Source organism: Suricata suricatta, chromosome 3, assembly GCF_006229205.1.
Source record: "Suricata suricatta isolate VVHF042 chromosome 3, meerkat_22Aug2017_6uvM2_HiC, whole genome shotgun sequence".
Classification (NCBI taxonomy): Eukaryota; Metazoa; Chordata; class Mammalia; order Carnivora; family Herpestidae; genus Suricata; species Suricata suricatta.
The window spans coordinates 4,330,238-4,352,489 of record NC_043702.1 but is presented as its reverse complement, the minus strand read 5'-3'; the positions used below and the strand labels follow the sequence as shown (position 1 = coordinate 4,352,489).

Below are 22,252 nucleotides of genomic sequence, written 5' to 3'. Positions count from 1 at the left end.
GCTGACACGCCGGCGGGGGGTGCGGGGCCTCTGTCAGGGAAGGGCGGGAAGCGGCGTCGGGGTGCGCGGCCAGCTCGGCTGTCTGCAGCGCGCCGGCGGCAGTTTTGGCGACGAGCAGTAAGGAAACCTGAAGTATTTCTCTCGCGGACCCTCCCAGCTTATTAAAAGAACTTATAGACATGAAAATACATTAAAGGGGGCAAAGCGGAGAGGGTGAAAGAGATTAACAACCTCGCTGAATAGAGCCTATTGATGAGACAGGCCTGTGGGCTGCCGCCAGCGCTGAAACGAGGTGTTAGGAGCTGAAAAAGGAGGTCAGGCCTGTCCAGAATCTCGAGGGGAAGTGGGAATTTAGATTGAAAACCACTAACCTGCCTGCGTGCTCGCTGCTTTGCCCCTCCTGCTCCGGAGCGGCCCTCGGGAGGGGGCAGGCTGGCCCCGCGGCCGGGTTTCGCACCCAAGCTAAGGGACCCGCTGCACGGCGAGCCTGAAGGAGCCTCGGGAAGGGGCGCGAGCCTGGTCCATTGCCTGACGTTGGGGCGCCGCGGTTTCCTGCTGGGCGCGTCGTGGGCAGGGGGACCCCCAGGCGGGAACGGGGGGCCCCACGTCGGGCCAGCGCCGGCAGGTGCAGGCCCCCTCGGAGGGGTCGGTGGGGAAGCGAGGGTGCGTGGCCGGGAGCCTGCTGTGCGCCGCTGCGTGCAGGGGGGAAAGTTAGCCGTCAGTCAAGTTTTATCTCTTAATGAATAGAGACTGCTGAAGTAAGGGTTAGGTAATTGAGTTTATAATTAATTAGCCATAACCCTCATCAGATAAAGCAGTTGTGAGGAATCTTTTTTTTATCTCCTTTCTCTCCCCAGGGCCTGCCCTTCTTTGTCCTTGCGCTGACAGCCCGCACTTATCTCGGGCCTCGGCAGCCCCCCGCGCCGGCCCTCCCCCGGCCGGGGCCCAGGGTGGTCACCGGGCCCGCATTGTGCCGGCAGGGCCGCAATCAGCCCAGCTGTCCCGGCCGTGATGAATTAGCGGTGGGAGTCGCACCGAGGTGGACTCCAGATCGGCCGATAGCCCGCAGATTGCCACGCTCCTTCCGGACTTGGGCGCATCTCTGATAGACCTTTGACACCTCCCAACAAAGAGGTTAAAGGAGGTAGAGCCGGAAAAATGGAGTGCTTTTCCAGAAAGTTGGGCAACTTACAAAGGACCCCTTAATTTGTATAGCCCGGCAATTCGCTGCACAAAGGGAGGAAATCAATGAGCATTTGCCCTTTTTCTTTGAGGGGCTCTTTTATTTAAAAAAAAAATCCCATTTATTGGAGCGTTGTGTGTTTGGGGACCAGGCAGCGGTGTACACATAAGGCATTGAAATCAGAGACTGTGGAAGGGGATCCGTCTCCACTACATCCTACACACTAGGCTCCTGCCTTCTCTGTGGGGAGACTAGAAGTCTTGTGTTTAGGCAAGTTAAGTGAGGGGTTTTTTTACAGGACAAGACTGTGGCCCTCTTAATGCTTAGGATCCTGAATTCCAAAACCTCGGGGTTTCTAATGCCAGCTTCCTCGTGACTTTAGTTGTTTGTTTGTGATGCATCCCCAGGCAGGTGCAGGTAAGTCCCCTGACACCCCAGGGACGTGGTCGCCGGTGTCAGCCTCCTTGCTGTGCACCCTTGGCGTCTGTTCCAGATCGTCCAGGCGACAGCCCCGTCCACGTGTGCAGAGCCAGGTACCAGTCCTTGAGACCCTGTGGTAATTATTTGGGGACTCAGAAGCCAGAATGTTTTACCAGACGATATGACTGAGTAATGATTTTGAATGTTAATGAAAATTTAATCAGACTGGATATATTATTCAACCTCATTTAGGGAGTAAAGTATGATAAGTGCATTTACAAGTGCAGAAATTTATAGAACAAACGAGTTCCCTTTTGTGGGGAGGAAGACAGGAAGCCCACAGCGCGACGCGCTGGGATTCGGGACGGGAGGTGGCGGTTCGTGTTGGGCTTGGTTGCAAATACAGACCGTCCTCAAAATTCATCCATTTGGGAAATGCCAGCTCAGCCAACATTCCTGGTAACTGCAGGAATAAATAAATGCTTATCCTGGACGCTGCCTAGAGCCATACGGAGTGACTCGTTCTTAAGCGAAGCAGCTCTGGGTAAATACGCCAGTTCTTGGTGTTCTGGGGAAGGAGCCAAAGGAGTTAGATGCCGGCAGTCCTGGGACACTTTGGCACCAAGATGCAGAACTGGTCAGCTAGACGAAGTGGCGCGGCCCCGCTGCCCTGAGTTCTTGGGGTCGCCTCCGGCACTGCCGGTGAGAAAACCGGGGAGCAAGCCCTCCGGCTGCCGGCCCCACTGGGACGGTGGAAGCCCGGCTCCTTGTTCCAGCCCTGGGGACGGGGAGCACTGCGCTCGGGAGCCCGTGTGCCTTCTCCGCCTGCCATCGAATCGTGCACGTGGTCCCATGTGAACCACACGTCCTCGCTGGTACGGGAGGCGCTCCGTGGGGTCCCCTGGGCTACCCCGGGGGCTGCCCTTCCCAGCTGCCCTTCCTCACAGAGACGGGCCGACCAACTCCTGATGCTGCCTTGAACCGCTGGGTTGTCAGTGCAGAATGGCAGCCTCCTCCATCTTGGTTGAGATGCGGTGGGGGGAGGGGGGTTGCTGGCGGGGACAAGGGGCCTTGAAGTGGCCAGCCTGGGCCCGGTCCTGCCGCCTCTGCGTGTCAGCCGTGAATCCAGGAAGCCTCTCAGCCCATCTGGGCTTTACCTGCAGCGCGTGTCGAGCGGTGGAATGCTAGGCGGTCTCTGGCAGCGTCCCAACAGTGGCTGCTTTGCGCTGCTTTACTCTCTTAGCGCTTTTTTTTTTTCTCTTTCTTCTCAAGAAGTTAATGGGAGAGATTTCAGGAAACAGTTCTTCAGACATCCTTATTTTATGAGCCCGTGTTCTGTGAAGCATCCTTGGGAGTCCAGGTCACTTCCATGGCCGAAGCCCCCCCTCGGGTCGTGCTCATTGGGATCAGGTCACCGGAGGGGGTCCTGCCTTCCAGCCCTGGGTTCCAGGGAGGTGGCCTCTGAGATCTCAGCCTTCCTTATTGTGTTGGATTTTATCTTAAATGTTTAATTATTTTGAGGGAGAGAGTAGGGGAGGGATAGAGAGAGGGAGACAGAGAGTCCCAAGCAGGCTCCTCACTGTCATCTCAGACCCCGACACGGGACTTGAACGCATGAACCGTGATGTCATGACCTGAGCCGAAATCCAGAGCCAGGCACGTACCTGGCTGAGCCACCCAGGTGCCCCTCAGTCTCCCTTGTTTTAAACTGGGATCACCGGTGAACCCTTTCCAATTGTGTGAAGGAAAAGCAGGAAAGCTTTAAAGGAAGAAACACTGAAGGTTGTCCTTTGGGGTGTCCTCAGGCTGGCCACATAGTCGGCGTTGCCGACACCAGTTCCGCTGTCCCTTGGGGCGGCACAAGCGAGTGGGCACGGGGGTCTGACCAGCTCGGGGATAGTGGTGAAAGTCTCCCTGCAGAATGGGCGCTTGGAGGTGCCGAGGAGTGAATGGTAGTGTGGCCGGCACTTCAAATTCAGTGCATAATCTGTTTGATTCAAAAGTCAGTGTCACCTGAAATTTCAAATTCTCTCTGCCATCCTTTGTTTAAATGGCATCAATATTTTATAGACCTAATTATTAAATAAATTATGGGTTTATCATTTTTCGAACGTAACTCTAAGCATATTTTCTCTTAGATGTACTTTTGAGCGGTAAAGTCGAGTTACGCTAAATCAAAAATAGAGTGGTTCCAGGTTTAGATATAGAGTCTCAGTCTTCCTTTCCTTTAGATTCATTGTCCTGAGCTTTTGGTTTTCATAGCGTGGGCACGTGTTTCCTCCTAACCTCATCCTCTTGCCTCAGTAATGCTGGCAGCACTAGTCTGGGGATGGGATGCCCCGGTCAACTGGACAAGGCGTGGTGTTGGTTGGCAAATGGACGGCCAGGCATCTGGGTGGCGAAGGATTTCCCTGACCGTCCTGGAGAGACACGGGCTTCGTTACCTTTCGCGGGTCTTTCAGCGGGTGGAGGCGGCATTTCCAGGAAGCCAACCCCACTCAGGAATACCGAAGACGTTGACGTTTTCACCTTAATTTAGCCTTGCTGGGGCGCTGGCTCCTTGTCCTAGGTGTGTTCGGGCTCCCCTCGGCTCACCCGGAAGCGCCTGGGTGGGGTGTGTGTGAGGAAATGCGCCTTCCCCCGTGTCAGCAAGGAAGGGGTTAGCCGGCTCACTGAGGTGGAAGGGTGACCCCAAGCAATGGCGGCAGGAGACCCCTCTCGGCCCTGATCCTGTCGGGCTCGGGCCCCGCTCGTCCCTGTGCTCTGTGTGCCCGAACCCAGGCTCGCGTGGGTCTCTGCCCTTCCACAGCTGAGCCAGCAGTAGACTCCAACAGAAGCCCCAGAAATGCTTCTGTCTAGTTATGTCAGTGGCCAGGCAACGACCTTGATGTAAGCCCTCGTGTTGGCCCAGAGGACGCAGGCCAGGATGGGAAACGGCTGCGTTCCCACGCAGAGTCACGTGCCTCTGCGTGAATTCAGGGCTGGGCGCGGGACAGCTGCCACAAAGCGTCCCTGCCCAGAGTTACCATGAAATGTCAAAACATGAGGGGGCGCTGCCTGCGGCTGGACCCTGAAGACCTTTTGCTAAAGGTTGGGTCACGCATGAGCTCTGGTGTCTGAAGAGCCCCTTGGTCTCTGTGGCCTGGTTGGACGTCCTAGGTGTGCGTCCAGTCCCTGGGAAGGCATTGCTATCGGCCTGCTATGCGCAGAGATACACAGACTCTAGTGCACCTCATTTCGTGGGCGCGGAATTGTTCATGTGAAAGCCAGGCATCCCCGGTGGCATGGCCTCGTCGGAATCTCCCAGATTCTGGGTCAGCAGTCAGCAGCTCTGCGGGGAAGGGGTCCATTCCTGTGATGCCACTCCTCTTTGGACCCTTCCCGAGCATCACAAGGAGGCCTCAGACACGGCCTTCTGTCCCCCACCCTCCTAGGCTGCCCAGAGCATGTCCACTGAGGAGCGTGCACCCTTCTTGCAGACCCTCTTTTAAACCAGAAGCAACGAGAGCGGATACACACAACACTTGACTGTGTTACACATCACATACAGACCTTGTGTTTCTCCCCGCGTGCACCACGCACGACGGGCACGGGAGAGTCAGCTAGCTTCCAGAGAGTCGCAAGCACAAGGCCAGTTAGTGATAAGGAAAGAGGAATAGACAAGCATTTCTATGTGTGGCTGTAACTGATTTCCAGGAATTCAGCACAGAAGTCATTTGGGAATCAATTGAGTACAGAGACAGGTTTTCCAGTTAAAAGCACTGAAGACGCCAGAAGTCTGCTTAAGTTCCTCCTGAAACACGCCTTTGATCTGTGCCGCCTCGCATGTTTTTTGTTAGACCGTTTGTAATGCGTTAGGTGAGGAGAGCTGCAGTTGGCCGTGGTGCCCGGGCGGTCACAGGGAATTTTCTCTGACGAGGCACTGTGGCCGCACGGGCATTTAATTTAGCGTTGCCATTTTGGGAAAGTGTGTCTGTTAATTGCTAAGACCTTTAGCTTTGTATAAATTCACACTGAACATAATTCAGGCTCTAGAATGATCCATAACAAATTCCGTCGCCAGCATGACCACAGAAGGGAAAGCTAAGTGGGGCAGAAGAGATTAGAATTCATTTATTTTTTTTTCCTTTGGCTAGTAAGCACATGACTGTTCATTGCTCTAACACACATTAGGGAGCATTTTGGGAGCATTAGTTCAAAAATGAAACGACCCTGCTGTAGAGTATGAATGTAACGTGTTTAGAGAAACATATTTATCTAACTTTATAGCCACAAAGTTCTAGAGGGCTTTTCAGCACCAAAAAGTGCTTTTCCTTCTAAAAGATAAGGTTTATCGTTTCTTCTTCAAAAGACATTGAGCCTTCAAGTTGGCAAAATGACGCTCACAACATATCCATCTACTTGAATTTTTTTAAGATACGGGAGTTTAGGAGGAAATTATTTTACAACTATATACAATTTAGAAAGCACACCTTTTAAGGAGTTCTTAAGACTCTTATCCCAGTGATGGTAAAAAGTAATGAATAGGAATGATTTCACAATGAGTTATATTTTGTGTGCACAATTATATGTACTCATTACTTGATGTGTACTTCCCCTTTGTCAGACGTTGTGCCGTATCCATCTACCATGAAAGGTCCATATAACATGAAAGGTGTTTCCTTCTGTGCCTATGAAATTGATGAGCTGATGAGCCGGGAGAGACTCACTCATATTTTAATGCCAGTGGTAACCGTCCTCACACCCAGAGAACAGGAGCATCAAAGTTGGTGGTAGCAAGGAGTATTTGCTGCTGTAATTGACAAATAATACCCCTCATAAATACTGCCAGTCTTTTCAATTAGTTTTCATCTAAAATTCGGGCTCCAAAATGATGGCCTGTCAACTGACAATGAATGGCAAAAATTAATAAATTGTCTTCTAAATAGAATGGACACTTAAGAAAAATTGGGCAGCCAATTTAGCGCAGCATGAAGCGAGGGGAACCTTTTGTACTGACGCGGGGCACTAATGTCGTCTCCGACTTTATTAATGGCGCTCCGCGGCCGCTGACAGTTTTGTTGCTACTGGCGACTTTCTTCATTAAAATTAAAGCCAGCATCAAATTCCATTAGCCGCACTCTGGGCACCTTGCATTTTCTTATACATACTGTTTCTTTTATTAACTCCGTATCCACCCAGGAGAAGTATTAAAAGAAGTTCAACGGAAGGAATTATTCGCCAAGGCCCGAGAACCATCCTCTCTTCTTGGGGGTAATGACTGTCTCTGTGCTCGAGAGGCTGCATCCTAAAATCTATAAACCCCTCTTTTCTGTTCCCTCCTCTTTCAAAAATGGGAGCGCACTACCTCCAAATACAGACTTTTAGGGATCTGCCCGGCTTTCAGATAGGAACAGCCTATTCTAGCTTCTGATGTATATTTTTTTCTGAGCCTTTTTTTTTCTTAACTTCTGGCTTTCCCGTTTCTAACTGCATTTCCATAGCGGACCGTACCTTGTACAATAGTGGGTTGACGCTTGGAGAGACTTGCATTTGTCACAAATGCCTTAGAGTTATTTTCCCCAAAGGCATGACTTTTATCTGCAGAACAAATTTCAACCTTTGAAGGGAAAAAAAAAAAGCAAGCTTTGCCGAACAAGTTCTCAACTATTGTCGGTGAAGCTGCCGTGTGCCCCTCACAGCACCGCGAGCAGTTCAGAAGCGTGAAATGCCTCCGCCCCGGAGCGGAGCCTCTTTGGGCAGCAAGAAGTCACAAACAGCTCAGATTCCAGGACGCTCGGGTCTGGCCTGCGCACTGAACGCCGTCCACCACCGCCGAGCGGAGGTCGCGTGGCTGCTGGGGACGGCTCTCGGGAAGGCGCGAGGCCGGGATCACCCGCCACACGGGTCCCCTTGCCCTCTCGGACCAGCCTCCTAATTGCTTCCTGGCGCCCTGAGTCCTGCTCAGCTGGGCCACGTGGCTGTGACCCTGCCTCTCAATTGTCTGTCTCCTCTTCCTTCTTTCAACTTCTGCCTTCTGCCCAAAGAAACCCAGATACTCATGAAAACAATAGAGAGTGACGTGCCCGGCAACAAAGGAAGGGGCCTGATGCCCGGAAACCTGCGCTCAGAAAAACAGCTGATCTTTGAGCCTCCTGGCACTGGAGGCAAAAAGGAAGCCAGCGTTCTGGGCTCTGCGGGAAGTCATTACCTGCAGACAAGCTTCTGCGTGCCGTCAACCGTGTCTAACCGACCTGAGACTGTGGGGCGCAGTTACTTCCCCCCCACACACACCTCAAGGAGAAATACAGCGGGGTTAGCGTTCTCTGATTGCAGAGGTGTGCGGGCACCGGTGTCTCCTCGCGCCTTCACAGATAAACAAAACAGTATCTCGGGCAGTGTTCAACCACAGAGAATCCCGATGGGTGAAATCTATCCTGTCCTACTCGCAATTTTGGATTTTTTAAAAAAAATTTTTATTGTGTTTTTTACTTATTTTTGAGAGAGTGCGAGCAGGGGAGGAGCAGAGAGAGAGGGAGACACAGAATCCGAAGCAGGCTCCAGGCTCTGAGCTGTCAGCACAGAGCCTGACGCAGGGCTCGAACCCACAAACCGTGAGATCACGACCTGAGCCGAAGTTGGACGCTTAACCGACTGAGCCGCCCAAGCGCTTCTGGATTTTCTTTTTTAATGTAAGAAGCACTGAGATTCCAGACTGTACATGTGTTTGCTTTGCAAACAGGTGGTAGCTATTGCAGTCTGTTATTTCTAGTATTTCTGCCATTTTACTTATTTTTTACTTTTTAAAATATTTCTTAAATGTATTTATGTTGAGAGAGAAAGAGACAGAGCGTGAATGGAGGAAGGATAGGGAGGGAGACACAGAATCCGAAGCAGGCTCCACACTCTGAGCTGTCAGCACAGAGCCTGACGCAGGGCTCGAACCCACGAACCTTGACATCGTGACCTGGGCCGAAGTCGGATGCTCAACCGACTGAGCCCCCCAGGCACCCTTATTGCTGACATTATAACCATGAAGTGAACCAACCAAATAACTGCAGGAAGGCTCTGCTACCCAGTCTCTTTTTGAGTAATCTTAAATAATTAAATGAAGAACAACATGTCAAATAGTGTTTCAGTTGCATTTAAAAAAAATGAGTATTCACCACGATCGTGTTATTTGCTAAAATGTAGACACGCAATTATTAAATGTTGTCAGTGGACCTCTAAAACGAACAGTACCGAGTCTGAAGCTCCACAGGCTCTTCTCCCACTGGAGAGCCCCCCCGCCCCAAGATCTGATCCCCGCAAAGAAACAATTGTTACTTGATGACTGAACCCACTAATATGTTACAGTAAATGGGGCATGAAATACAACACTTTGTATGTAGTACATACTAAGTGATTCTTCTATGGAAACAACAAGGCCATTTTTAACTTGCTGACACAATGTTTGCAGTGTTCCATCATTGGATTGTCCTGATTAACAGTCAGCTTCTCTAGTAGGACCCCTAGAGTAATTTTTTTAATATGGTGAATCAGATTTGTCGAACGCCACTCCATTCTGTTACGTGTTTTAAGCTGTGACATTTGAGGACTTCATGAAAAGTGGAGTAAGAAGGTATAGTTTGGTCCGTGGGGTCATTTCTGTTGCTGCATTTTTGACCAGTGCTGAGAAATTTGATTGAGGCTATTTTTTAAAACTTTTTTAAATGTTTATTTTCGAGAGAGAGGGAGAGAGCGAGTGAACAGGGGAGGGGCAGAGAGAGAGGAAGACACAGAATCTAAGGCAGCTCCAGGCTCTAAATTGTCAGCACAGAGCCCGGCATGGGAGCCAAACCCGCAAATTGCAAGATCCTGACCTGAGCTGAATTTGGACCCTTGACCAACCAAGCCACCCACGCACCCAGTTCAGACTGTATTGGGAAGCTGTCATAGGCCCCATTTGATTTCACTCCACAGTTTGGGATGTCTTCCTTGTTGATGGCAGCAGCGGCCCGTCTTTCTCGCGGCCATGGAGCCGGAGGAGAGAGAGCGTTCGTGGGGGACACTTGGTAGCAAAGAAGCACCTCCAGGCTGCCCACACCAGCATCACTCCGTCACCCCATCCACTGCGTCTACTCCGCAGGGCAGCCCTGCCTATGATGGGGGACAGGGGGGGCATGCTGACGCCTACGTCCCCTTCCTCGACTCCGAATTCACGCAGACAGACCCACTGGCTCTCGTCTGCTAAGGACCCCCGGTGTCCCTTGAGGGCAGCTGGTGGTCTGGTAGGAACACTGGTTCTTACTCAGCAAGAAGTGGGTCCGGGAACGACCCTTACCTTCTTTACCCGTGTCTGCGTGTATCTGTATTCATACGCATGTAGGTACTTACCCATTTTGTCACGGTTTCCTGTCCTTTCCTCGATTGGAAATGGTGGGGAAGACGTCGGAATCTGTAGAAAAGTCCTTCCTGATGTCTGTGCCGTTAACACAACTTCAAACGGCACCTTTTTCACCTTTCGGGGGAAGAGAACCATTGTGAACCTTGCCCTGTTCTTTGCTTGAATTTACTCCCTTAGGCCAAAGATCAAAAGTATGGGTGCCCCCCTTCAACTGGGACATCCTGGTGACCGAGAGCGCCTGGCAGGTGGCTGACCCGAGAAAACCAGTGTTGTCGCGTATTTAGACCACCAGGGACCGGCTGTCCCGGGGCTGGTGATGGCGCCACCTGCAGACAGCCCCAGAACAGGGCACGGACGGGATTTGCTCAGCAGTGTCAGCCGTGGTGGTCATCTTCGTCGCTGCGATTGGACCAGCAGCAGAAGGCAGTGTTTGCTCTGTTCACGTGCCCGTGGGAGTTTCTGCAGGTCAGGGCCTAGCGCCATCAGGGACCGCCGTGGGACTCGTTCCCGTGCTGGCGGGGACGTATGGTAGAGGCCACCTGGAGCGCCGTGCTGACAGCCTTGAGGCTCTTCATGGCAGGTGCCATCTGCCGTCAGTCCAGTGGAGGGAAGCGGGGCCCGTATGCCAAGTGTGTGCCATCCCTGTGTAAGGACTGGCCCGGAATCGACCATGGTTGCTCACACAACCCTTCTTGTCCTACCCCAGAAGAGGATGAGTCCCTCCCTCCTCTGATTTCTGCAGTAGAAACTCCATCCCAGGCTTGAACTGCCTTCCTCTACCTATCGCCACATTTTAGTTTCCACAACAGGTGGAAGGATCCTGAGGGCCAGACCCTGGCTGGTGTTCCTCCGAAGCAGCGGTTTACGCTCACGGTGTGTGCAGTAGGACTGTTTTGATTCGGTCTCTGATGCGATCGCGTTGTGAGCGTGTTATTTCAGACGCATTTCCCACGTAGGGCAGGGCAGACGCAGGTGGCGGCGATGACGGGTGGAGCCCCACGGACGCGGGGACTCGGAGCCAGGCGTGACGCTCATTGGTGCTGTTGCCCCGCACGGAATCTCCACGGAACCTTTTGTCACTCGTGCTGATGGTTCTAACCATTCACTCACTGGCACGCTCATTCCACAGGCGTATTTTGATCATTTATTATCTGCCATCTTCTAGGAAACAGATGGGCGGGATGAGAGTGGTCTCCACCCTTGTCTGGCCAGCGAGGCAGAAAAGAGGGAGCTGGGGCCGTCCGGCACGAACAGAATGTGAACCCCACGCCCAATTTCAGTTTTCAGTTTTTCAGAGCTGCATGGGAAAGAGCAGAAACAAGGGGCACCTGGGTGACTGTCGGTTAAGCGTCTGACTCATGATCTCGGCTCAGGTCACGATCTCACAGTTCGTGTGTTTGAGCCCCACGTCTGACTCTACGCTGGTGGTGCAGAGCCTCCTTGGCGTTCTCTCTCTGCCTCTCCCCTACTCGTGCACACTCTCTCTCCCTCTCAAATAAATTTTAAGAGTAAAAAAAAAGTGAAATTTTAATGTATTGTTATAAGCAAGCATATCCAAAATTTATTCAACCCATAATCAACCTAAAAAGTTATCTTTTTCTCTTACTAAGCTTTCGGACACGGGTATGGAGTTTACACTCAACAGCGACGCGTCCCAGAACTGACCCCGGGTGGAATCTGGCTGTGGGGCTTGTGGTGGCCCTCAGAAGGGAGCAGGTCCAGAGTGAGGGGTCACTGACAAGGACGTGGGGGGAGGGGAGCGCCAGCTGAGGGGGGGTGTTCCGGGCTCCGATCTGCCAAGGTGACGTCACACTAGCTGTGTGACCCAGACTGTGCTGCGTGGTGAGATTTTCGAGGGCAACAGTGTAGCTGGTGAGAAGTGAGCTCTGAGCGTGGCAGCTTCCCGCGTCCGTAGGCGAGCAAGTGGAAACGTCGGAGGGAAACGACACAAGAACAGGTGCGCTCCCAGGAAGAGCACGTCCACAGTTGTTAGGGGACGGATCTCCCACGCGGAGAACTTCTAAATAGCTTCTGTAGACGTGAAATCGTCTCCACAGCTTACCTGGCATTTCGACCAGCTTTGGACTCTCGTGCGGTCCGACCTCAGCGCACAAGCCCGGCTCTCGGATGTACCTTAAGGGACAGTTGCCGGAGCCTGTGCAGCGTGTGTGGAGACGATGGACTCAGGGATCGTTTGTTGGAACAAAGAAGCACCTGCAGGCCTTACGGGAGCCCCTCTCTGGCGCCCCTGCATCACTGTGCTCATGCACGGACCGGGGCCTGTGAGATGCCTGCCGTGGCAGGAAGGCACCGGCCCCGTTTGTCGCTGGGCGCCTGCATGCCTGGATGCGCTGGCTTCCTGGGCAGGTGATGGAGTTCGGGTTCCTTTTTTTTTTTTTTTTTTCCTTTTTTTATTTTTTAAGCTAAAAGAGAACCGTCCCGGGGGCTCAGAGCAGCTTGCAGACGGCGGTGCGCTGGCCCCCAGGGACGGCCGTGGTGCCCTGGGGCGGCCCCCACTCCGGTCAGTGTCGGGGATGTCCCCCCCACAGCCATTGCGTGCAGATACTGTCATCCCCGCTGCTGAAACCCTGGTGACAGAAAGGGGCAGGTTGAAAGGCAAGAAAAACGAGGTGATCAAGAGATAATATTAACTGGAAAAATCAAGAAGGGATCTGTCAGTCCTGGCGGAAAAACATTTCTTTCTTAGCGGCCTCTCGTTTTCTGCAGCCCAGGGAGGTGTCTGTGATGGTGGGGGTCACCGCGGCCCCGCACGTCCGGCTGCGGCGGGTTTTTTCCGCCCACATTGAGAATCCATTTGGTCCTCTCTTTGGGGCTTAATAATTCCAGCCAGAGCCGACGTGAGGTGGAAATCGTGGCCTCACAGCCGACATGGGGCCCAAGAGGGGAGAAACCCAACAAACTTTTTTCTCCCCCTTTGCCATCATTGTTCTTGGTCTCGTTACTCGGCGGACACGGTATTAAATCGGATTCTGTGTCCATCATTATTAAAATGTGAAGTGTGTCGGTCACAAAGCATACATTTCGGGGCAGTTAGCTGAATAATTCCTTTCTTTATTATCCCAAATTACTGCTGAGCTCTGGAGAGGGGACCGGTTTAGCCAATTATTGCCATTTGAGCTGGATTTGTGGGTGATTAGCTCCTGGTCGAATCCAGTCCGGGCCGGCGCTTTGAAGCCCTCGCCGTGTGATTTTCTCAGCAGTGAGGTAGGAACAGACGCGGCTAATGACAGCAAGGTCGCGCGGGTGAGCTGACCTGTGTGTGGCGCAGGCTCGGGTTCCACAAATAGGGCATCCACAATAACAAGTGTGGCACTAACCCCGCCGTGCATAATCGGGGCTTTCTAGGATTGTCGGAGATGCTGACAGCTCAATTACAGTGTAATCCTTTGTACCCTACAGCCTGGCAGAATAGCAGGAATATTACGAACCAGCGAGGGGAGGGGGCCACGAGGGAGCTGGTCAGAGATCCGGAATCAGCCCCTCTGCCCCCTCCCCCCGCCCCATCCCCCCCGGCAGGAGCAAGCTGGGAGAAAAGCCTGTGGTGTAATAGATCCTCTGGAGGAGGGAGAGGGACACAAACATTACTTAAAAAAAAAAAAAGAGAGAGTAATTCAGTTGGGGGGGGGTCCTCCCTGTTGTTTCTATGGAAACACTGGAACCTGGGAAGAAAGTTAAGATGGTCTCGTGGTGGCCGAGCTCACGTGTGCGGGCCAGATCGTCTCCCGCCCTGGCTCACGCCCCAGACAGCCCGTCCGGGGATTTGCCGCACGTCCTCCATTTGAGGAGGATCTGGGGAAACTGGTTAATTGGAGTGTTTTCCCGCCCGCAGCGAATGGTTATGTTCCTGACTTCCTGCTTAGGCCCGAGATCAGCATTTTCCACACCTCGACCGACAGGCTGCTTCCACCTGTGGCCCTTCTGGGGTCTTGTCGTTTTTGCCACGCTTGGTTCTGTTTGGTTTTGTTCTGTTCTGTTTTTGTCTTAAACCTGGTAACACGGGGGTCACTCGTCCAGGTTTGACCTGACGGCGTTTTCGTTGAACGGCAGGATGTCACTCCTCCCCCTTGTTTTAATTCTTGGTTTTTAGGTATCTCGTGGGGTTGCCTGCAGGTGTTTGGGGGCACTTCAGACTTCTGCAGGTGTCTTACAACTAGGTTCTAACAGCACCTGGGCGGCCCAGGCGGTTAAGCATCCGAGTTCGGCTCAGGTCCTGATCTCACCGTTTGTTAGTTCGAGCCCCATGTGAGGCTCTGTGCTGACAGCTCGGAGCCTGGAGCTGCTTCCGATTCTGTGTCTCCCCCTCTATCTGCTCCGCCCCAGCTCCTGCCCTCTCTCTCAAAAATAAATAAACATTAAGATAAATAAATAAGCATACATTAAAAAAGTTTTTTCAAAAAGAAGTAGGGCTGAGTACTTTGGTAGTTGTTTTGGGGACTAGGCACGCTCCGGGTACTGATTAGGGACTCTGGGAGCCCAGGTCTACACGGATAGCCCAGCTCCCCCTCCCCCATAGAATTCCCAGGCACAGGAGGGACATGAGCCACACGTCCCATCTGCTTGGGGACCGGGGGTTAGAGGCGGGTTGGAGGCGCCTGACAGACCCCCGGAGAAGCACATCCTGTTGGGACTGAGAAGCAAGACTCAGGTGGGGGCTGTGGGGACGGTGTGACCAGGGGCCGTGCCGGCTCCGTGCGGGCACTGCAGGGGTGCTGCCCGGGGAGCCTCCTCTCCGTCCCGCAGCGGCTCCTGGCCCAGCCACGTGCTTGCACACCACTGTCTTCCTCCACCGGGGCCTCCGAGACGAGGTGCCACCGGCTGGGTGCCTCCAACACTTAAGTTTTCTCACGGTTCTGGGTGGTTTTCCACCTGCCTCGCTCCTCGGCTTAGAAACAGTGCCTCCTCGTCTTCCCGGGCCCTTCCTCTGGGCGTCTGTGCTCTCCCCCCCCACCCCGTCTTCACAGGGCCCTTCCTCTGGGCGTCCATGTTCTCCTCCCTCTTCTCATAAGGACACCAGTCATCCTGGATTAGGCCCTATCCTCACGGCCCCATTTATCCTCAGTTCCCTCTTTAAAGACCCTGTCTCCACATGCGGTCACATGGGGGGTATGGGGTGCGGGGAGGACTTCCACGCATGGATTTGGAGAGGATGTGGTGCAGCTCGGAGCAGCCTGCATCCACGGGTCTGGATGACTCCGGTTTCAGTAGAGGTTCTGGAAGCCCAGGACCCTGCGGCTCAGGGCTGAAGGGCAGGGTGTGTTCGCCAGGATGGCAGGGAGGAAGCAAGGAGAGTGTTTCAGGGAGAAAAAATAGAATTTGCAGCTTTAATTTAAAGTGACGGCTGCAGGCTGCTTTTGCAGTTTCGTATCCGGGAGCCGGGCTCCACACCCTTTTGCTGGGAAGGGCCAGAGAGCAAGTGCTTCGGGCCCTCCTGCACGCCCTGAGCTCAGAGAGCAGGGTGGAAGCGGCCGCACCTGCAAGTGAGGGCAGCCGTGGTCCCGTTACGGCTCGTTTGCAAAAAGAGGCGGAAGACGAGCTGTGGCCAGTAGGCCGGACGTGGCCAGCCCGGTCCTGTGGGATTCCCGGCACCAGTGGTCCATACTCGAGTGCCCTGAACCGGGAGACCCTGTTCAACAGCAGTGCCCAGAGTGCTCAGGGCCCCCCGTCGTGACGGAGAGGCTCTGGCCGTCAGCGTGAGCCCGTGGGTCAGGGATGGAGGGCTGCGGGGGCAAGGCCTGGGCAGGTGCCACGGCACGGGCCTCTCCGCTTGTCCGGGTCCAGGCACGCTCTGGAAAAGTGTGCATTTGCTGTGTGCGCGGGACAGCTTAGCATGGGGGAGGGCGGGGGCAGGATGGCTAAGTTTTTATTCTGGAAGGGCGGCTGGATATCAGGAGGGGCCCCAGGAGCCCGTGACGTGGAGAAGGTCCCTGCTCCTGGCGCCACCCCTGTGCTTTCCTCTGTCTCAAGAAGAAATGCCATCTGCCTTCCGCTCACTCAGATGTGTTTTTCTGGGTGACATGTTTGTTTAGTGAGCTCTGCCCAGTGTGGGGTTTGAACTCACAATCCCGAGATCAAGAGTTGTGTGCTCCACCAGCTAAGCCAGCCAGGAGCCCCTCTAGGTGATTTTTTTTTTAATCTGCTATCTTAAGTAAAGCACAAGTTTAATACATGTTTCAGGGGGATAATCTCAACTAGGATCAAAGTAGAAGTCACCAAGGTGAGGACAGCGCTGGCGCTCAGACTCCGTGGGTCTCCGTTACACCAGCGTTTCCTACGACGTTTTAGAAACACACGGAAAGCTTTCACTGCTATGATGCGAATTTGTTCAGAGCCATTAACGTGAGTCCTAAAACGCGGAGGACCCGTAACAGGTGTCCGTTACAGAACCAAAGAAGGACTTGAACATCACCTTTTATTTTTTTTTTTTGTAAGTATAGAAGCAGGAAACCTTTCTGACTCGGGTGGAAAAACTTGTGTTTTTAAACCTGGCAATTGAGGGAGCCATGGGGACCCCCGTCGGTGCAGCAGGATGATTGAGTGCGTGTCACCGCGAGGTCGGGCGCCCGCCCCCCTCCACGTTCAGTCAGATGTGGCATGGCCTCTAGCCGCCGCTCACACGGGTAGAGAGATGCCGCCGCGGGAGAAGACGTGGTCTGATCTTCACAGAACAGCCCGCGGCCGGCTAATGCCCCCGAGCCATGTAGGACCCTGGCCATTAAACCGTGTCAGGGTGAACTCTGTGCTAACAGCAGCGGGACTCGGCCCCTCACACTCAAAACAAAAGACTGATTTGCCTGGTTCGGACCGCAGTCCCTGGTGCAGTCAGTACATCCTTGTTGGTAAATCATCGCTATCGGGCCGAGTTTTAATATAAATTTATGAGTGGTGTTTTATCTCCCCTGGGGGCTGCGGCAGGCACGGAGGGCCGGAGACTTCAGAGAGCACTTACGTTCATTACCTTAACTCTGTAAGTTATTTAAAGCTTGTACATTTAATGTTGCTTTTGGCTTTCAGTGACCTCTTGGGACGAGGCCGAGAATCACATGACTAATAAAGAGATTGCAGCCGAAGACACTTCTACCCTTTGCTCCCCCACAGGCAAAGTTCCTTGAGCAAAAAAAAAAAAAGGGGGGGGCAGGAAGTACCTGCTTGGAATCCTGGTGTTCTGGCTGCAGATCATTAAAATCACAGTTTTTTCTGATGTGCGCTAAATTAACTAGGTGGCAGCAATTAGGTCAACATGTCAGCTCCCATGTGAGGTAAGAGGAGGGGTCACAAAGCCCTTCAGTTTCTTACCATGCAAACAAGTTCAAGAGACCAACGCTTTTGAACCAGTCTGGGAGGGCACGTGATTCACAGAGGGGCAGCCTGGCATGGGGTCACGGGTACAGACCGTTGCCCCTGGCTCTTCCTACTGCTGGTCACCTATTTGGGTAACTAACCCAAATCGTAGTGATTTAAAACCATAAGCATTTTTGTTTCTCACGCTTCTGTGGGTCAGGATTTGTGCCGGGCATAAAGAGGTCATCTCTGCCCCGGGGATACTTTCAGCCAAGATCTTTTCTTCGCTGGTATCTTTGGTGGCTCGGGTGCCTGGGCGGAGCCGCCAGGTCAGGGGCGGTCCTGCAGCTGGACCGTGGCCCCTCCTCCACGCAGCCCCAGGGTCTCCTCTGGATGGCCTCACAAGGCCAACTCAGGGCTCCCAAGGAAGTAAAGCCAGGAGCCGCCAGCTTTTCGGACGGCTTTGTCGGGAATGGGCCCAGAATACTTTGCGCCACCTTCTGCGGGTCAAACAGGGTCCAAAGGCCCGGGGACCACACAGGAGCATGGTCTTTTTGAGGGTCATCTTTGGAGACCAGCTACTTCGGTGCACCTTCACGCTGCCCCGGGATTCCCAAAACCTCATCCTACCACGGCCTCGGACTCAGGCTCGCAGCTCACCGCTGTCACCTTCATCAGGTGCACGTTTGGATGAGGCTCCTCGGGAGCCGTCCATGCCATCTGGCGACCTGGGGCCTCTAGAGACGGGTTACCCTACACGCGTAGGCACCCGTGCACCTCCACCTGGTGTGGACACAGGCCTGAACCCCGCCGCTTGCCCCACTCTGGGCAGGGGTGTGTGTGTTCTCCCCCCGGGGGGCCTCCTGTGGGCCCAGGGCTCTGCCGTCTGAGCCGACCTTCCTGTTCCGTAAGAAATGGCCTGGTTTTTTTTTTTTTTTGAAGCTGTGCAGCTTTTCAGCCTGCTTCCCGCTGGTCTTAGTTTGAGGGTCCAGCTCCTCTTTTCGGTTCAGACTTTCTCTGTGCCTTGTAGTCTAAGGTGGCACAATTCCTTTAAAATCCTTGTGGGTGTCCTTTGTATCAAATTGTAATTTATTCTGTGAGACAAAAGCCTACCCACAAATCCTTGTCTCTGGTCCACACATGCTCTCTAATTGGAAGGCTCTGTGAGGCCCTGCCTTAAGTCTCAGAGTTCTTGAGATGGGGGTCCGACGGCCGCAACCTTGCTGGCTCTTCATTCCGAGATCACATCTCCTGGCGTCCCCTGGCCTGGATCTTTGTTCCGAGGCTCCTTACCCTGAGTTTCTGCCGGCAGAAGCAGCTGGGAGTGAGAGACGGTTGTTCCCATGTTGGTGTTTCATTCGGTAGCATTTTCTCTAATTCTGCTGAAAAACTTCCTTAAGCAGCCTTGACTCCCAGCTACCCCCCGGGTCATCAGTGCCAGTAGCCCAGTGGGCACATTCTGCTCGGAAGGGTCCTCTCCAGGCCCCGGGCTCCCCAGGCACCCCGGTTGGGCTCCGCGTTCCCACAGGCAGCAGGCCTGCTGACAGCTTGGCCCGTGCACAGCTTGGGCACCTTTCTCCAGACTCTGGAAGCATCTCCCGCCCTGCCCTTCTCGCCTCTGTGAGCGGCTCCTGCTCCTTCCGGCCTCAGCCGGCTGCCTGGGTCCAGGCCACTGCCACCCGCCTGTGGATTTTGTTACGGCGTCTGTGCCTCTTCTCCGTCGTTGCACAAGGATCTACCCCAGGCCTTAGTGATCTGAGGAAACCATCGTGCTGTCTCAGGATTCGGTGGTTCGGGACCACACACAGGGCACAGCATGGCTCCGCACTCTGACCTCCCCGAAGTAGAAGCCACAAGCTGCCAAGATCTCTGAGCATTTAAACCTGTGTCCATAGCGTCTCTACCACTACTGGGGGTGAAAGTGAGCCTCGGGCACCCCCAAGTCAGTGTGGGATGGTGTTCGCGGGCGTGAGTACCTGGAGGCGTGGTGCGTTGGGAGCCGTCTTTGGAGACCGGCCGCCATGCCGGCTGCGTGGGGAAGTTACATAAATCCCCTGTGCCTCACTGGCCTCATCTGTAAAATGAGGATTATTCTAGCAGCTGCTTACATCAGGGTGTGAGCTTTCAGTGGGCATATACTCACAAGACTCTTAGAGCAGCACCCGAGTCAGTGTTGTTTTGAAACCGAAAATTAAAAAAAAAATTTTTTTTAACATTTATTCATTCTTGAGAGAGACAGAGCACCAGCAGGGGAGGGACAGAGAGAGAGGGCAACACAGAATCTGAAGCCGCTCCAGGCTCGGAGCTGTCAGTTCAGGGCTCCATGCGGGCCTCGAACTCACAAACCGAGAGAGCGTGACCTGAGCCAAAATCGGACGCTTAACCAACTGAGCCGCCCAGGTGTCCAGATACCGAAAATCTTAAAAACAGATGCGTAAGCCACATAAAAGTCAGATAAAACGGTTACTGTAATTGATGTCTACAGAGGAATGGCCGGTCAGTGAGAAGCGGTCTTGGGCAGTCAGTGGCTTTTGTGTGTACAGAAGTGGCGTCTGAAAGAGCAGGCCTGCTTCTTGACATTCGCCCGTGCAGTTTCACCCTGGGTCACACAGCATCAAACACACTGAGAATCCTCAGGGCCATCTGCTCCGCTGAGAGGACTGTCCGCCCGTGCGTCTCTGGCAGAGAGCCTTCCGGCCTCTGTCCTCCTCTGGCTGGTGCGACCGTGGTGGTGTGTCCTTTAAAGTTGAAAATGAACTCTTTTTACATCTTCCATCTTCTTGGTACTTTGGTAGACAGCGTGTTAAGTTCGGGGTGGCTGAGTGTCGGAGATAAAGTCTGAGGGGCTCAGCCCGAAGCAGTGAGGGGGCTGCCCGGACCGTACTGTGTGTCATCCGTGCATAGAACTTCGTCCCAAAGGCACACAGTGGGTTTGCAGTCTTTCTTGGGCACACTGGTGGACGCTGTGTTCAGAGGAGGGCCTCACCCTGGTAGAACTGGAACCTTTTGCTTCTAGAAGAGTCTGGGACGAAGAAAGGGTGCCTGGTGTGTAGGCATGTGGTGGGGTGTATCACTGGGACTTTGTGGTCCCTCTCCTTGGCTCCTGCAAGAGAGGACACCTTAAAGGGGGCCTCCGCTCTCGTGTAGCTCCGGGGTCACTAGCCAGGCTCCTCCTCACCCCCCGCTCCCCCCCTGGAAGCAGACCACTCCCGGGGCAGCTCCAGCTATCCACACCCACGGTGCCCCCCGGCACAAGGCTGCCCAGGCAGGACCGGGTAACTTGGACACACAGCATGCAAAACAGTAGTCTAGCAGATTCAGGATTGAGTGGTTTGCCTTCTGGGGTCTGTTTAGACTCTGAAATGCCCTGATTTTCACTTGGTACAAACGCCCTTAAAAAAATCAGTGTTCAGAATTAATGCCAGGGGGGAAAAAAGAAAAGAAAAAGGAAGAAACTAAAAGAAAACCCGCTTACGCACAGAAGCTGTTTGTCTTGTCATTTGTCCTCTCATCGAGCCTCTGACTACAGACCTCGCGGCGGCCTCCGCTGCTCATCAGAGAGCACCCGTCTCTGCGCGCCTCTCGGGATGGGCTCTTTCCGCCAGTCTCGGAGGTGGGGTGCGGCGGCCGGCCCCTCCTGGGGTTCTGCCAGAACGTGGAGGCTCGCACACACCGGGGCTGGCGGGCCCTACCGTGGGGCGCAGCGGGGAGCAGGGCGGCCCCATCACTGCAGAAATCTCAGCGGGGTCGGGCAGCGAGCCCAGCTGAGGCCCAGCGCCGGGGGGCTCTGCAGCCCTGCCGACTTGGGCAGCATTTGAATCGTGAGCAGAGAGGGTTACCCCGCAAGATGACCCACAGAATTTATTTAAGATTGCCGAGACGTGCGTGTTTTCTCACCGAGACGCTGCGCTTTCCCAGCACCAAGATCAGTCGGTCGTCCCCTGACGATGGCCTCCAGGAAGGACCGTTTCCTTCATCCCCTCAGGAGGAAGTCCGACGGCCCCCCGGGAGGGGATAACTGTGTGTGTAGACCTGCTCAGGCGTGTCCCACGGGCTGGCCAGGAGCAGCGGGGGTCCACGCAAGGAGCCCCAGGGACGAGGTGCCGCCTGCATCCTTGAGTTGGGGGGACAGTGCTCTGAAGCCCAGAGCCGCCCTCAGTTACGAGTGGCACCGAGCTGACCCCTGGCCCCCAGTGTTGTTGGAATCCCATCTGAAACAGGCGGTGGAAAAAATGTGAGCCCAAAGGAGAACACCTGTGAAGTTCTGGCACCTTTAGCTCCACATGCACCTTGTTACGGGAAGGGTGCGCGGCCATCACGATGGCTGGCATTGGACTTGTTGAATCATCTTCAACACTCCGGAGAATCACAAAGTTCTACACGCGCACACACAGATTGGCTGAACATATGTGTTGGGCGTAGAAGAGAGGAGAGAAGCCAAATTACGAAGTTAAAAATGAGTGTAAATTTTCCATTTTAAGATGACAAGAGAAATGAATGTTTATAAATTTTTAAATTTTCGGTCTCCTTTTTAGAAAACTCACACAAGAGTCTCTATATTTGTGAATTTATCTCGGGCTGCTTTTTCTTCCAGGGCATGCTGCTGAAGCGAAGTGGCAAGTCTTTGAACAAGGAGTGGAAGAAGAAGTACGTCACCCTGTGTGACAATGGCGTGCTGACCTATCACCCAAGTTTACATGTGAGTATGGCCTTGGCTCGGGGAGCAGGCCCAGAGCTCAGCTCACACGGTATATGTGCGTTGCGTGCACGCGTGTGTGCGTGCATGTGCGTGTGTGTGTGTGTGTGTGTGTGTTGGGGCCTAGGGGTCCTCACAGCATCAGGCCTTTCGCCTCTGTTTTAAGTTCAAGTAGAATTAGGTCTCCTCCATCACAAGACAAATAAAACGCCCCTTACTCTCTCCATCAGACCATCTCTCTGTCTTCCCCTCCCTAACAGTCTCTGGCTCTCTGATTCTGCCAGGAGTT

At 53.7% G+C, this 22,252-nt stretch overlaps 1 protein-coding gene across 2 annotated transcripts in view; it reads left to right on the top strand.

Annotated features, from left to right (window-relative positions):
* AGAP1 (ArfGAP with GTPase domain, ankyrin repeat and PH domain 1) overlaps positions 1-22,252 on the top strand; it is a 306,663-nt gene that overhangs the window by 92,545 nt on the left and 191,866 nt on the right. For both annotated transcript variants that reach the window (XM_029933558.1, XM_029933559.1), the window contains exon 7: positions 21,862-21,966. In XM_029933558.1, the coding sequence (XP_029789418.1) occupies positions 21,862-21,966 (105 nt within the window). The remainder of the gene's footprint in view (positions 1-21,861; positions 21,967-22,252) is intronic.